General features: G+C 43.5%; 1 protein-coding gene across 3 annotated transcripts; it reads left to right on the top strand.

The window, feature by feature from the left end:
- Positions 1 to 478: 478 nt before the first annotated feature.
- On the top strand, positions 479 to 15,299 carry LOC139162900 (zinc finger protein 253-like). Of its 3 annotated transcripts, none has more exons than XM_070743803.1 (6): positions 479 to 576; positions 3,537 to 4,125; positions 6,828 to 6,942; positions 7,066 to 7,133; positions 9,383 to 9,512; positions 12,679 to 15,299. In XM_070743803.1, the coding sequence occupies exons 2-6, from the start codon at positions 3,574 to 3,576 to the stop codon at positions 14,028 to 14,030; spliced, it is 2,217 nt and encodes a 738-aa protein (XP_070599904.1). In that variant the 5' UTR covers positions 479 to 576; positions 3,537 to 3,573; the 3' UTR covers positions 14,031 to 15,299. The 3 variants fall into 3 exon arrangements, with proteins under 3 accessions (XP_070599904.1, XP_070599905.1, XP_070599906.1); XM_070743804.1 differs by lacking the exon at positions 479 to 576 and adding an exon at positions 673 to 696; XM_070743805.1 differs by lacking the exon at positions 479 to 576 and adding an exon at positions 1,559 to 1,583.
- The last annotated feature ends 659 nt before the right edge of the window (positions 15,300 to 15,958 follow it).

Raw genomic sequence — 15,958 nt, forward strand, 5'->3', positions numbered from 1 at the left:
AACTAACTAACTAACTAACTAACTAACTCAATCAACCAACCAACCAACCAATCAATCTTTGTTGCTCTTCTCTGCACAAATGGTGTAGGAACTCCTGTAGGAAATGTCTCAAATGGTGTAGCAGTTCCTGCTTGGGATGTGTATGTATGTGTTGGACTAGATCAGTGTTTCCCAACCTTGGCCACTTGAAGAGATCTGGACTTCAACTCCCAGAATTCCCCAGGCATTTGCTGGCTGGGGAATTCTGGGAGCTGAAATCCAAATATCTTCAAGGTTGCCAAGGTTGGGAAACACTGGACTAGATGACCAACAAGATCCTCTCCAAGTTCCAACTCTTAAAAAGAATAAATCTAAACCTTCTGCGTTGCACCAAGGCATACAGCAAACTTCTCCATTTGGCCACGTGGGCGGGGGAAAGGGGGAAGCAGCGGCGGAAGGGACGGTGAAGGTGCCTTTGCAGAGGCGGCTGGGGCAGGAAGTGACATGACTGAGTCCTCTCTAGGACGCTGCGCTCGCTCGCCTTAATCCAGGAGGCTGCGGGAGAAGCTGGCGGTTGGAGATCCAGACGCGGCCCGGGTGAGGGTTGAGTGGGGGGAGGGAGCTCTTCCCGTGCAAAAGGGAGGCGGAGGAGGGAGAGACCCGCGCCTGGCCCCTCCTCCGGGTTCAACCCCGGGTCCCATGTTCCACAGCCGGGAGGTGGGGAAGAGAGGGAAGCGGAGCTGTGTTGTAGGAGGAAAAAGAACGAAGGAGGCGGCGGTCGCTTTCCGCCCCAGTGTCCGGGAAAGAGCCCGAATGGGGAGGCCTTGCAGACACGCAGCAGGGAGAGGGAGAAGCCGGGCGTGGAGGTGCAGGATTCGCACCAGGGACCGCATCTTTGGGGGGGGGGGGAAGAGAAACTGGGCAGCCTCCCCAGCTTTCCCCTTCCTAGCCCCGATTGGCAGGAACTTTACAGCCCCCTTGGCTGACCCGTTTGGTTGTGTGAACCTGCTTGGATGTCACGCGAGAGAGTCCAAAGGACACCGTGAAAAAGACAATGGGGGCATCCTCAGCCAGGATAATTTCCTGGCGTTTCTTTGGATGCGAACTGGTCTCCCAATGGTTTGTTCACTTGTTTTGGGTTAGGCCGGTTGTGTGAGCCAGTGTTTCCCAACCTTGGCCACTTGAAGATATTTGGACGTCAACTCCCAGAATTCCCGCTGGGGAATTCTGGGAGTTGAAGTCCAAATATCTTCAAATGGCCAAGGTTGGGAAACACTGGTGTAAACCTCACTAGGTTTACTTAACCATTTATAACAGAGCTCCTCAAACTTGGTGACTTTAAGAGTTATGGACTTCAACTTCAAGACCAGGGAAGTCTTAATACCACTCTACTACGCCCTGGTCTGACCACATCTGGAGTACTGTATTCAGTTTTGGTCACCATACTTCAAAAGAGACATTGAAACTCTGGAGAAGGTGCAAAAAAGAGCAACCAAGATGATTAAAGGATTGGAAACCAAGACTTACGAAGAGAGACTGAGGGAACTGGGCATGGATAACCTAGAGAAAAGGAGGGCCAGAGCAGACATGATAGTAGTCTACAGGTATACGAGGGGATGTCACAGAGAGGAGGGGGTCACTTTATTCTTCAGGGCACCGGAGGGCCAGACAAGGAACAACGGCTGGAAGCTGACCAAGGAGAGATTCAACATGGAGATAAGGAGGATTCTCCCAGAATTCTCCAGCCTGCTATGCTATGCTATCTGGAGAATTCTGGGAGTTGAAGTCCAAATGTCTTCAAGTGGCCAAGGTTGGGAAACACTGGTGTAAACCTCACTATGTTTACTTAACCGTTTCTAGCAGGGCTACTCAAACTTGGTGACTTTAAGAGTTATGGACTACAACTCCCAGAATCCTCCAGCCAGTTATGCTATGCTATGCTGTCTGGAGAATTCTGGGAGTTGAAGTCCACAATTCTTAAAGTCGCCAATTTTGAAGACCTCTTGTTTATAGTGTAGGATTTCCTGCCTAAGCAGGGGTTGGACTAGACACCTTCAAGGGGTCCCTTTCAATTGGAACTGGAAAAGGTGCAAAAAAGGGCCACAAAAGTGATCAAGGGAATGGAGTATCTCCCTTATGAAACCAGGTTGCAATGCCTTGGTCTCTTCAGCCTTGAAAGACGGCGTTTAAGGGGTGACTTGGATCGAAGTGTATAAAATAATGCATGGGATAGAAAAGGTGGATAGAGAAAAATTCTTTTCTCTATCACACAATAGTAGGACAAGGGGGCCCTCCCTAAAGCTCATAGGTAAACAAGTGAGGACAAATCAAGGGAAATATTTCTTCACCCAGAGAGTCCTTGGTTTATTTTATTTATTTTATTTTATTTATTCGATTTTTATGCCACACTTCTCCTTAGACTCAGGGCGGCTTACAACATGTTAGCAAGAGCACTTTTTAACAGAGCCAGCCTATTGCCCCCACAATCCGGGTCCTCATTTTACCCATCTCGGAAGGATGGAAGGCTGAGTCAACCTTGAGCCGGTGATGAGATTTGAACCGCTGACCTTCAGATCTACAGTCAGCTTCAGTGGCCTGCAGTACAGCACTCTTTTTTATGGTTTATGGAATTCCTTTCCAGAAGAGGTCCTGACAGCTGTCAGCCTTGATAGCTTCAAGGCAGGATTAGACAGATTCATTAGACGGGATTAGACAGTAACTGAATTTAAACATGCCTGGGATAAACATAGATCTATTCTAAGATTACATTGTTTCCAAATGTAAAATAATGCACTTGGGGAAAAGGAATCCTCAATCTGAGTATTGTATTGGCAATTCTGTGTTAGCAAAAACCTCAGAAGAGAAGGATTTAGGGGTCGTGATTTCTGACAGTCTCAAAATGGGTGAACAGTGTGGTCGGGCAGTTGGGAAAGCAAGTAGGATGCTTGGCTGCATAGCTAGAGGTATAACAAGCAGGAAGAGGGAGATTATGATCCCGCTATATAGAGCGCTGGTGAGACAACATTTGGAGTACTGTGTTCAGTTCTGGAGACCTCACCTACAAAAAAATATTGACAAAATTGAACGGGTCCAAAGACGGGCTACAAGAATGGTGGAAGGTCTTAAGCCTAAAACGTATCAGGAAAGACTTCATGAACTCAATCTGTATAGTCTGGAGGACAGAAGGAAAAGGGGGGACATGATAAAAACATTTAAATATGTTAAAGGGTTAAATAAGGTTCAGGAGGGAAGTGTTTTTAATAGGAAAGTGAACACAAGAATAAGGGGACACAATCTGTAGTTAGTTGGGGGAAAGATCAAAAGCAACATGAGAAAAATATTTCACTGAAAGAGTAGTAGATCCTTGGAAGAAACTTCCAGCAGACATGGTAGATAAAGCCACAGTAACTGAATTTAAACATGCCTGGGATAAACATATATCCATTGTAAGATAAAATACAGAAAATAGTATAAGGGCAGACTAGATGGTCCATGAGGTCTTTTTCTGCCGTCAGTCTTCTATGTTTCTATGTTTGTTTGTTTGTTTTCTATCTCAGATACAGCAACTGGAAGCTGTTGGTATAATTTACGGGAATGGACAAAAATCATGGTTTGGACAAAGAGGACTCAGTGGATTGCTGTGGCTGCTCCTTTGAGAATAGAGGTGATCCTATGAATGAAAAGGGATTTGGAGATCCACAAGATTGCTTGGACCCATTTGGAGTTGCCATACGGGACGGAGAGAGAATGGAAACACAACTCTCAGCAAGTGAGGGAACTGGAAAAGGCCCTCCTGCTATTGGGGACAGCTGGGAAAGCACCGAGCAGGAGATCATGTTGGAGGAAACCCCCATCCATCCAGAAGTTCAACCCTGCGACTTCGAGAGTGTCCAGGAGGCTGAGGATCCCCGAGGACTTTTTAGTCAACTCCAGGAATTTTCTAGGCAATGGCTGAAAAGAGAAAATCACACCAAAGCTCAGATGTTGGACTTGGTTGTCCTGGAACAGTTCTTAGCACTTCTTCCCCCAGAGATGGAGAGTTGGGTACGGGAGTATGGAGCAGAGACCAGCTCCCAGGCGGTGGCTCTGGTGGAAGGCTTCCTCCTGAGCCAGGCGGAGGAGAAGAAGGAGCAGGTCGAGTTGCAGGTGAGAGACTTTCATTGAAGCTGTCCAAAAGGGAATAAAGAATGTGTCTGGGTTCCTTAACTCTGCTTCCCAGCTTTCTCTGGCATTCGTAATACCAATTTGCATATAGGAGTAATAGATCAACTGATGATGTGGTGTCTATTGTGGTCCATACTGTATTTAATCATTTGGAACGACAGGGAACTTATGTAAGGCTGTTATTTGTGGATTATAGCTCTGCTTTTAACACTATTCTACCCAACAGGATGTTTTTTAAAATGTCTAATTTGGGTATAAACCAGAGGATTTGTTTGTGGGTAAAGGATTTTTTTTGACAGATAAGCCACAGTCAGTAAGGATGGGATCTCATTATTCTTCCATTCAGATACTAAGCTCAGGAGCCCCCCCAGGGTTGTGTGCTAAGCCCTTTCCTTTATTCTTTGTACACACATGACTGCACCCCACTGTATAACACCAATGCAATTATTAAATTTGCAGACGATACGACAGTGGTGGGGCTCATTAATAAGAACAATGAGTCTGCTTATAGAAATGAAGTACAAGGGCTGACATTATGGTGCAGAGGAAACAATATTATACTTAACACCAAAAAACTAAAGAACTGATCATTGACTTTAGGAGGAAGAAAGATGTATATTCACCATTGCACATAAATGGCGAGGAGGTGGAGAGGGTTGGTAGTTTCAAATTTCTGGGCACTTATATCTTGGAGGACCTCTCATGGACTATGAATGTTAATATACTTGTGGAGAAGGCACAAAAAAGGCTGTACTTCCTGAGAATGCTCAGGAAGATAAATTTATCTCAGCATCTACTGTTGCCCTACGATTGCAGCACCATTGAGAGTGTCTTGACATACGGCATTCTAGCTTGGTATGGGAGCAGCTCTGTAGCGAACAAAAAAGCTCTACAGAGAATTATTAAAACTGCCCAGAACATCATTGGGCTCCAGCTACCCGACCTGGATGACATCTTCACATCTCGCTGTTTTAGGAAGGTGCATACCATTCTCAAAGACTCTTCTCACCCTGCTTACAATCTTTTTGAATTGTTGCCTTCTGGCAGAAGATACAGAACAACTAGAACTCAGACCACATGTTTCCTGAATAGATTTTATCCCAGAGCTATACTTGCAATTAACAACGAACTGAAGGGTCACCGTCAGTGAACTGTTGGACAATATTACTCGGTTTGTCAGGTAGATGGTTGAGTGGTTCCAGGTGGGGAATTTGTAGTGGGTGGGACATTTTATTCTATTTTTTTAAATTCTATTTTTAATTCTATTTTTAAATTTACCTATTCTGATTTCATGTATGGTGGGACTGGTCTCTGGGTGCCACACGACTTTCGTTACCAATGACAATTCGTTGTTTTGACAATGACAATAAATTTATTATTATTATTATTATTATTATTATTATTATTATTATTATTATTATCATCATCATTATTATATGGAGCTGTCATACTAAAACATAGAGCATAGGATAACAGAGTTGGAAGAGACCTTGCTGGTATCTAATCCAACCCACCACCCCAGGCAGGAAACCGTATAGCATTCCTGACACCAGTCTCTTCTTGAAATCTTCCACTGATGAAACACCCACAACTTCTGAAGGCAACTCACTATCAGAAAATTGTTGTTCTCACTATCAGAAAATTTCTCCTTATTTCTAGGTTTGAATCTCTCCTTAGTCAATTTCCATTTATTATTTCTTGTCTGGCCTTCAGATGCTTTGGAAAACAGGTTGAACCCCCTCCTCTCTGTGGCAACCTATCAAATATTGGAGCGCTGCTCTCGTCTCCCCTGGTCCTTCTCTTCATGAGACTAGCCAGGCCCAGCTCCTGCAACAGTTCCGTTATGCCTTCTGGATTTGAGGCAGCTATTATTATTATTATTATTATTATTATTTATTATTATTTATTGGATTTGTATGCCGCCCCTCTCCGGAGACTCAGGGTGGCTAACAGCAATAATAAGACAGCATATAATAATAATCCAATACTAAAAACAATTAAAAACCCATTATAATAAAAACCAAACAGACATACAGACATACCATGCATAAAATTGTAAAGGCCCAGGGGGAAAGAGCATCTCAGTTCCCCCATGCCTGGTGGCAGAGGTGGGTTTTAAGTAGCTTACGAAAGGCAAGGAGGGTGGGGGCAATTCTAATCTCTGGGGGGAGTTGGTTCCGGAGGGCTGGGGTCGCCACAGAGAAGGCTCTTCCCCTGGGTCCCACCAAGCGGCATTGTTTAGTTGACGGAACCCGGAGAAGGCCCACTCTGTGGGACCTAATCGGTCGCTGGGATTCGTGCGGCAGAAGGCGGTCCTGGAGATAATCTGGTTTGGTGCCATGAAGGGCTTTATAGGTCATAACCAACACTTTGAATTGTGACCGGAAACTGATCAGCAAACAATGCAGACTGCGGAGTGTTGGTGTAACATGGGCATATTTAGGGAAGCCCATGATTGCTCTCGCAGCTGCATTCTGCACAATCTGAAGTTTCCGAACACTTTCTTCTTTCCAGCCTCACTGATGGACGCTCACTAATTCTTGTAGGACATTGTTCCATTCATTTCTCATTCACTTCATTGATGGATAGTGGGACCTTCGAAGCTGTATTCTGGGAAGAACAATCCACTTTGTGTTGTGTGTGATGTCCATTAATTCTGTTTCTTTTCTCCTACGGCAACACAGTCCTTCACAACGGAGATCGGAGATCCTGATGGAGAAAGAAACCCATCAAATCCCCCACAGGAGCTGTTTTTCAGGAGGACCTCTCAGGAAGATCCAAGTCAGGACCTCTCAGAAGGTAATCAAAGGTCCTCCTATTTTCCGCAGAGATCCCAGATCACTTACCTCCTCCAAGTCTTCATTAGAATGTCTCCTCTGATCATGTTCATTATGCATTATAATATTCTTCTTTTCCTCATAGAGAAAGATAGAATGGATTTTTCTGACCTTTATGATGGAGCTGAAACTGTGGTTGGACCTCCAAATCAAGTAAGAAAGAGAAATACATTTATTCCCATTTGTATACTCTCTTTCCTTCAGGAAGTGAAGTTGACTTGTAGAGCACTTTCTCCTTCCATTTCTCACTCTTGTTTGGGTTATTTTCATGTTTTTATTTATTCATTCATTCATTCAATTTTTTGAGCAATTTGGAAAGAGAAATAAGAGGTTCAAGTTTCTCTCAGCCAGGCTAGCTTCATCTAAAAACTGTTGTTGGGACACAGTGATTAGTCATTTCCACCTTCAGATTCTGTTTTTTTAAAAAATTATTATTATTATTATTATTATTATTATTATTATTATTATTATTAATTGGATTTGTATGCCCCCCCCCATCCGCAGACTCGGGGCGGCTAACAACAGTGATAAAAACAGCATGTAACAATCCAATACTAAAACAACTAAAAACCCTTATTATAAAACCAAACATACACACAAACATACCATGTTTAAGCAATGTTTTTTTAAGCCATAACATGCACACAAACATACCAGGTTCGCCTGGTGCACCAGTTGCGGCCCTATCTGGACCAGGAATCACTGCTCACAGTCACTCATGCCCTCATCACCTCGAGGCTCGACTACTGTAATGCTCTCTACATGGGGCTACCTTTGAAAAGTGTTCGGAAACTTCAGGTCGTGCAGAATGCAGCTGCGAGAGCAATCATGGGCTTCCCCAAATATGCCCATGTTACACCAACACTCCGCAGTCTGCATTGGTTGCCGATCAGTTTCCGGTCACAATTCAAAGTGTTGGTTATGACCTATAAAGCCCTTCATGGCACTGGGCCAGATTATCTCCTGTCCCGCCTTCTCCGGGGGGAGTTGATTCCAGAGGGCCGGGGCCACCACAGAGAAGGCTCTTCCCCTGGGTCCCGCCAAACGACATTGTTTGGTCGACAGGACCCGGAGAAGGCCAACTCTGTGGGACCTTATCAGTCGCTGGCATTCGTGCAGTAGCAGGCGGTTCCGGAGGTATTCTGGTCCAATGCCATGCAGGGCTTTAAAGGTCATTATCAACACTTTGAATTGTGACCGGAAACTGATACGGCAGCCAATGCAGGCCACGGAGTGTTGCAGAAACGTGGGCGAATCTAAGAAGCCCCACGATGGCTCTCGTGGCCGCATCCATGTAACCACTCAGAAATGGGGTTTCTTTCCCCTGCAGAATCAAGGAGGAATGTTTTATCGGTGGCATTATGCTCCAGCGCGTTTAGCCAAAATTCGTCCAAACATAAATAATAGGTGCTGGAAATGCAAATTTACCATTGGTACATATCATCATATTTGGTGGTTATGTCCGGAAGCAGATCTAGGATTCAAAACTGGTTGAAAGAAATGTTAAATTATCCATTGGAAATGAAACCGGAAATGTATCTTTTGGGAATAAGTAGAGGACAGCATAGTAAGGAAGACTACTACTTGATAACACATATATTAACATCAGCAAGGTTGGGGTTTGCACAAACTTGGAAAAAGGAAAATATACCAAATGAAGAAAGGGTGATTAGAAAAATGCTAGATTGTGCAAAATTAGTAAATGAATTACAGAATAAAACACTGTTTTATTGTCGCTGTTAGCCGCCCCGAGTCTCTGGAGAGGGGCGGCATACAAATCCAAGAAATAAATAAATAAATAACCAAAATAAAGACTACTATACAGTTTTGGGGAAACTATATACGGTAGCTGGATAGAAAAGAAAAAAAATAATTGAACTAACGTTTAAGAAAAAGATGGAATCAATGGAAACAGAATTGTAAAGTATTAAGCAAATTCATTTTGTGTGTTTTTTTTAATATATATATCTAAAAGTGCCTGTATGTTTTGTTTTGTTTGTTTATTATTAAAATAAAAATTTAAAAAAGGAGGAATGCCTTCAGTTAAAGACATTCTCAACTAAACTCTGTATGCTGCTCCAAGTCTTCGGAGAGGGGAGGCATACAAATCTATTATTATTATTATTATTATTATTATTATTATTATTATTATTAAATTTTATTTTTATTTTTTTAAATTTATTTATTTATTTATTAGATATGTATGCTGCCCCTCTCCGTAGACTCGGGGTCTATCCCATAGATGACTTATTATTATTATTATTATTATTATTATTATTATTATTATTATTATTATTATTATTATTAAACCTTGGAATCTGACCAAGCATGGCCATTTAACTTAGTGCATTTGTGAACAATGGAACAGATCTTTCAAATCCTTTCTTTTCCCCCATATGCAGGAAGGTCTTCTGTCCTTCAAGGAGGTAGCTGTGTATTTCTCCAAGGAAGAGTGGTCTCAGCTGGATCCTGATCAAAGAGCGCTGCATTGGGAGGTCATGCTGGAAAATTATAGGAATGTGGCCTCTCTGGGTAAGAATTTGCTACTTCCCAAGAATTTGTTACCAGATGTGGACTTCTCTATGGCAGCTCTGGTCCTCTGGAATCAGCTGCCCCCAGCATTTCCCTGTTCCATTGATTTTGTCACTTTGTCAAAGAATGCAGTAAGATTTGTCTGGCATGATCTATTTTTGACAAACCCATGTTGACTTTCGGTTATTTATTTATTTGTTTATTTGTTTGTTTATTTGTTTGTTTGTTTTTTATGCCGCCCTTCTCCTTAGACTCAGGGCGGCTTACAATATGTTAGCAATAGCACTTTTTAAACAGAGCCAGCCCATTGCCTCCACAATCCGGGTCCTCATTTTACCCACCTCGGAAGGATGGAAGGCTGAGTCAACCTTGAGCCGGTGGTGAGATTTGAACCGCTGCCCTTCAGATCTACAAATCAGCTTCAGTGGCCTGCAGTACAGCACTCTACCTGCTGCGCCACCCTGGCTCATTATCTTTATTACTTTGTTGGCCTCTAGGTGTTCATTAATTTGTTGCTTGATGTTAATTTTTCTCCAAATACTTCAGTGGATGTTTCCTCTGATTCTTCCTAAAGTTTACTCTGGGTGACATTTGAATATATCTGGATAATTGTCAAGAAAATGTGGTTTAGGTATTTTCAAATATGTTATGGCTTATGACTATAGAAACTATCATTTCGATACTCTGCCACTGTAAACATTGATACAGGTAGTCCTCAACTTATGACTAGTGTTGGGTGAACCGAACTTGCACAGTTCGGGTTTGTGCCGAACTTTGCAGGGTTTGGCGTTCGCTTGAACACCGCGAAGCGCCACCGCCCGGGAGGAGAGTAGGGAATCCCATTATGGGATTCCTCACCTCCTTTTGCTTCCTTTTATTTTGACGGAAAACGACACCGCAGCGGCACTGCAAGCAAAAGGAGGTGGGGAATCCCACGATGGGATTCCGGGGGCGGGGCTTTGACGTCACGGAGACTCCTTCCTGGCTGGCTGAAACGGGGAGGAAGGAATCTCTGTGACGTCAAAGCCCCGCCCCCGGAATCCCATCGTGGGATTCCCCACCTCCTTTTGCTTGCAGCGCCGCTGTGGCGTCCTTTTCCGTAAAAATAAAAGGAAGCAAAAGGAGGTGAGGAATTCCCTACCTCTGTGTTTATTTTTCCGGAAAAGGACGCCGCAGCGGTGCTGCTGCTGTTCGGGTTCGGGTTCATCGAACTTACCAGAACTCCGCCGACATGTTCGGGTAAGTTCGCCGAACCCAAACTTCGTTGGGTTCGCCCAACATTACTTATGACCGCAGTTGAGCCCAAACTTTCTGCTGTTAAGTGAGTTTTGCCCCATTTTACAACCTGCCTTGCTACAGTTGTTAAGTGAATCCCCGCAGCTGATAAATTGATAACTCTGTTGCTAAGTGAACCTGGCTTCTCACAATGCTTGTGAGAAGATTGCAAAAGATAATTGCATGACCTTGGGACACAGCAACGGTCGTCAATAAGAACCAGTTGCCAAGCATCTGAATTTTGACCACATGATCATGGGGATGATGACCAGAGAATAATCATGTAAAAATTAACTGTTTTGAATGTTAACTAAATTTAACTGTAAATCATTCTGACCACAATTGAACCCAAGGTTTATGTTGCTAAGTGAAAGATTTGTTAAGTGAGTTTGCCCCATTTTACAGCTTTTCTTGACACAGCTGTTAAGTGGGTCATTGCATTTGTTAAGTAAGTCGCATAGATTTTAAGTGAATCTGGGTTCTTCCTTGACTCTGCTTGTTAAAAATTTGCAAAAAATGCTCCCATGACCCCAGGGCACTACAACTGGTCATAAATTGGTTGCCGATCAGTTTCTAGTCACAATTCAAAGTGTTGGTTATGACCTATAAAGTCCTTCATGGCACCGGACCAGACTATCTCAGGGACCGCCTTCTGCTGCACGAATGCCAGCAACCAGTTAGGTCCCACAGAGTGGGCCTTCTCCAGGTCCCGTCAACTAAACAATGCCATTTGGCGGGACCCAGGGGAAGAGCCTTCTCTGTGGTGGCCCCGGGCCTCTGGAACCAACTCCCCCCAGAGATTAGAATAGCCCCCACCCTCCTTGCCTTTCATAAGCTCCTCAAAACCCACCTCTGCCGTCAGGCATGGGGGAACTGAGATAATCTTTCCCCCAAGGCTTCTACAATTTATGCATGGTATGTTTGTATGTATGATTGGTTTTATAACAAGGGTTTTTAGCTGTTTTAGTATTGGATTTTTACATTCTGTTTTTATCACTGTTGTTAGCCGCCCCGAGTCCGCGGAGAGGGGCGGCATACAAATCCAATAAATGAATGAATGAATGAATGAATGAATGAATGAATAAATGTGAACCATCTGAATTATTGATCATGTGACCATGAAGATGCTGCAGTGGTTATAAGTGTAAAAAACAGTCACACGCCCATTTTATCAGCACCATTGTAACTTTGAACATTCACTTAAATTCAATTCAATTTATTAGATTTGTATGCCGCCCCTCTCCGAAGACTCGGGGCGGCTCACAACAATAATAAAAACAGTATAACAATGGAACAAATCTAATAATAAAATTACATTAAAAGCCCCCAACAATTTAAAAACCATACAACACATACATACCAAACATAAAATATAAAAAAAGCCTGGGGGAGATTTATTTATTTATTTATTATTTATTAATCAGATTTGAATGCCGCCCCTCTCCGCAGACTTGGGGTGGCTCACAGCAATAATAATACAATGTAAACAAATCTAATATTTAAGTTTAAGTTAATTTAAAACCCCAATTTAGAAACCAATCATACATACTAACATACCATGCCTAAATTTTATAAGCCTAGGGGGAGGGAAAGTCTCAATTCCCCCATGCCTGACGACAGAGATGGGTTTTAAGGAGCTTACGAAAGGCAAGGAGGGTGGGGGCAACTCTGATATCTGGGGGGAGTTGGTTCCAAAGGGTCGGGGCCGCCACAGAGAAGGCTCTTCCCCTGGGTCCCGCCAAACGACATTGTTTAGTGTTATATGAAGTGTTATAAGTGGCCGACTACCTGTATATTGTTATTTGGCGGGAAGGAAATTCATACAACATCTTCCAGTTGGAACTTTTGTCTAACCTTGCTGTCTTTTTTATTTTTTTCTTTTCCTTTGAAGATAATAACGGGCAGGAGAATCAAGATTTCTGTGAACTGTTCAAAGTGATCAATGCTGGAAAGGAAATTAAAGAGCCTGCAATTCAACCAGAAGACAATGAGAGAAACCAGCCAGAAAATTGGAATCCGGAAAGCTCGTCTTCCATCGATGCTCAGATGGAAACCGTTCTTGTCCAAGAAGAGAAAATAGATAAAGAAGATATTAAGAAATCTGCGAAGTTAAGCGAAGATGTATTAGGTGTCAATGAAGAATTTCCGATCAAAGAAGAAGACGATATGTTCGGAGATAACGGAGAAACGTTGACTTTCACCCTTTCTGATGAAAACATGTCCCTCCTGTCGCAAAAATGGAACCACGCAGAAGAGAAGCCGTATAAATGCTTGATCTGTGGGAAGAGCTTCAGAAGACGCGGCCTTCTGAATTGCCACCGGAAGATCCACACGGGGGTGAAGCCGTATAAATGCATGGAATGCGGGAAGGACTTTAGGGGAAAGCGCGAGCTTATTTCCCATAAAAGGATCCACACGGGGGAGAAGCCGTATAAATGCACGGAGTGTGGAGAGGTCTTTGCTCAGAGCAGCCACCTTACAAGCCACAAACGGATCCACACGGGGGAAAAACCCTACAAGTGCGTGGTGTGCGGAAACGGCTTCACGACCAGCAGCTCTCTGACGCGCCACAAAAGAGTACACACGGGGGAGAAGCCGTACAACTGCAGACAGTGTGGAAAGTCCTTTGCACAGAGCGGTTCCCTGGCTTCCCATACCAAGACCCACGTGCGAGACAAGGCACATACCTGTGTGGTGTGCGGCAAGAGTTTCAGCACGATCAGCTATCTGATTTCCCATACACGGATCCACAGTGGGGAGAAGCCCTACAAATGCACGGAGTGTGGAATGACCTTTGTTCAGAGCCGTTACCTTCTTTCTCATAAAAGGAAACACACAGGGGAGAAGCCGTATAAATGTATCGAGTGCGGAAAGTGTTTTAGCGAACGCAGTTCTTACATTTCCCATAGGAAGATTCACACAGGGGAGAAGCCCTTTAAATGCTCCGAGTGTGGGAAGTCCTTCCTGGAGAAACGTTACCTGATTTTTCACAAGAGGAGACACACGGGGGAGAAGCCCTACAAGTGCACCAAGTGTGGGAAGACCTTCACTCGGGTCAGCACCCTGAATTCCCATAACAGGATCCACACAGGGGAAAGGCCATATAAATGCATGGAATGTGGCAAGGACTTTAGGTGGTACAGTGAGTTTACGGCCCATAACAGGATCCACATGGGAAAAGCCACATACATGCACGTAGTATGGAATGAGCTTTGCTCAGTGGAGTATCCTTACTTCACATAACATCCACATGGGGAAAACACCCCCCCCCTTTTCATAATTGCCTGGAATGTGAAGGGGGTAATAGATAGGTTAGTGATCTATCTATGCTTGCAAGGGGAGAAGCCTTATTAATGCATGGCGTTTGAAAAGATCTTTGCTCGGAGCAGATATCTGAGTTCCCAATAGGAGATCTAGACGGGCAGAAATCAAAGAATTTCATGCGACGTGCAAAAAGCTTTACTAAGACCAGCCATCTTGCCTGCCGTAAAACGAACCACACAGGGGAAGCCATATTAATTCAGGGAATGCGAGAAGAGCCCGAATTGGAAGAGTCATCTAAAGTCACTTGCAAGGATCTACTTTGGCAATAATCCATATAAAATATACATCAGAGGTGGGTTGCTCCGGCCTGGTTCTCTGAGCTGGTAGCAATGGTTTTTAGAACCTACTACAGTAGTACCTCTAGATACGAGTTTAATTCGTTCCAGAACGGAGCTCGTATGTCGAATCAACTCGTATCTGGAACAAATGGCTTTAGACTTTGTTTCTCCCCCCCCCCCCGCGGAGATAACCAGAAGCAAGGATTCTTGCGCCACCTAGTGGAAGCTCGGCTCGCATCCCGAATTTGAGCTCGGGTCTGGAACAGAAATTTCCCTCCCGTCGTGGCTCGCAACTTGGAATACTCGCATGTGGAGCAGCTCGTATCTAGAGGTACTACTGTACTGTGATACCTCTGCTTCCATGTACATGTGCATTTTGCCTTTCTGGTCGAAAGAAGAGAAGGAATCCCAATTGCTGATTGTGATTTTTGAGAAGTAGCAAATCCCAAGGGCGAAATGAGGATCAATGAAGATACAGATCACATTTCTCATTAAAGGAGGTGGGAAGACCTATGAATATGAATAACCTTTTCCCCTGTGAACGATCCAAAGCCTGCTTTGCTGTGAAATGTCAAGGATGCGACCAAAGCTAATATGTATTGTCTTTCTTTCTTTCCTTCCTTCTCTCTCTCTCTCTTTCTCTTTGTTTCTTTATTTCCTTTTCTTTCTTTCCTTCTTTCCTTCTCTCTCTCTTTCTTTCCTTTTCTTCCTTCCTTCTTTCTTTCCTTTCTTTCTCTCTCTTTCTCTTTCTTTCTTTCTTTAATTTGTATGGCTGCCTAACTTAACCTAATGACCCTGAGAAGCTTAGAAGTCTAACATTTTAAAACTATTTAAAAGACATGAAAATAATATAACACCCACAAAACATTTACCTGTAACCTTAGATTAAATGAAAAACATTATGATTTCATTTGTATTGTATTTTATTGACCTTGGACTCAATTAAAAACAACAATTGTGGGGTTACTTTTGGAGAGGGTTTGGGAGTCCAGGTTGAAATCACTTCCTTAAGGCAGCTTAGTAATAGTTCCTAGTGTTGTGGAAATATCCATCCCTTTGAGTCTGTTGTTAGCTGTGTCCAGTACACATGGAATGGTTAAAGCAAGCAGTTGTCAGGCTGAAGCCATCATGTGGAGTTAGAAACTTTGGTCTGCCACAGTAGAATAGTATTATGGGAACTGGGAGGGGTAATTGCATGAGAGGGAAAGGTACTAGTCACAACAAATTCCCTTCTTGGAGTCCAAGGTCATCTTTTCTTCTGCATCAACGGATGTAAGGAGGAGGTCGGTAAAATCCCTGCACTCGGACTGGTCCTTGTGATAAACTTGTGGGTGTGGGGATGGGGTATGAACCTTAACCTGGGTGGGGTACTGGAAGTAAGTTGGTATTGGGATGCCAAATCAAACCTTGGAGGAGAGAATTGGATTGGAATCTGATTTATTTCCCAGATGCTATTTGGGGCATTGACAGCAGTTTCATTAAGAGAAAGTTCTTATAGGGGAAGACGGATATCTCACCAAGCATCAGTTTGATGAGTCGGAAACACAGATGTGATAATATTATTGTTGT

This window comes from Erythrolamprus reginae, chromosome 2 (assembly GCF_031021105.1).
Source record: "Erythrolamprus reginae isolate rEryReg1 chromosome 2, rEryReg1.hap1, whole genome shotgun sequence".
In the NCBI taxonomy this organism is placed as follows: domain Eukaryota; kingdom Metazoa; phylum Chordata; class Lepidosauria; order Squamata; family Dipsadidae; genus Erythrolamprus; species Erythrolamprus reginae.

Excerpts from the sequence above, each read along its gene's own strand:
- LOC139162900 (XM_070743803.1), top strand. The coding sequence starts at position 3,574 with ATGGACAAAAATCATGGTTTGGACAAAGAGGACTCAGTGGATTGCTGT. Across the intron at positions 4,126-6,827 it reads AGGAGCAGGTCGAGTTGCAG|TCCTTCACAACGGAGATCGG; the intron begins GTGAGAGACTTT and ends ACGGCAACACAG. Across the intron at positions 7,134-9,382 it reads TGGTTGGACCTCCAAATCAA|GAAGGTCTTCTGTCCTTCAA; the intron begins GTAAGAAAGAGA and ends CCCCATATGCAG.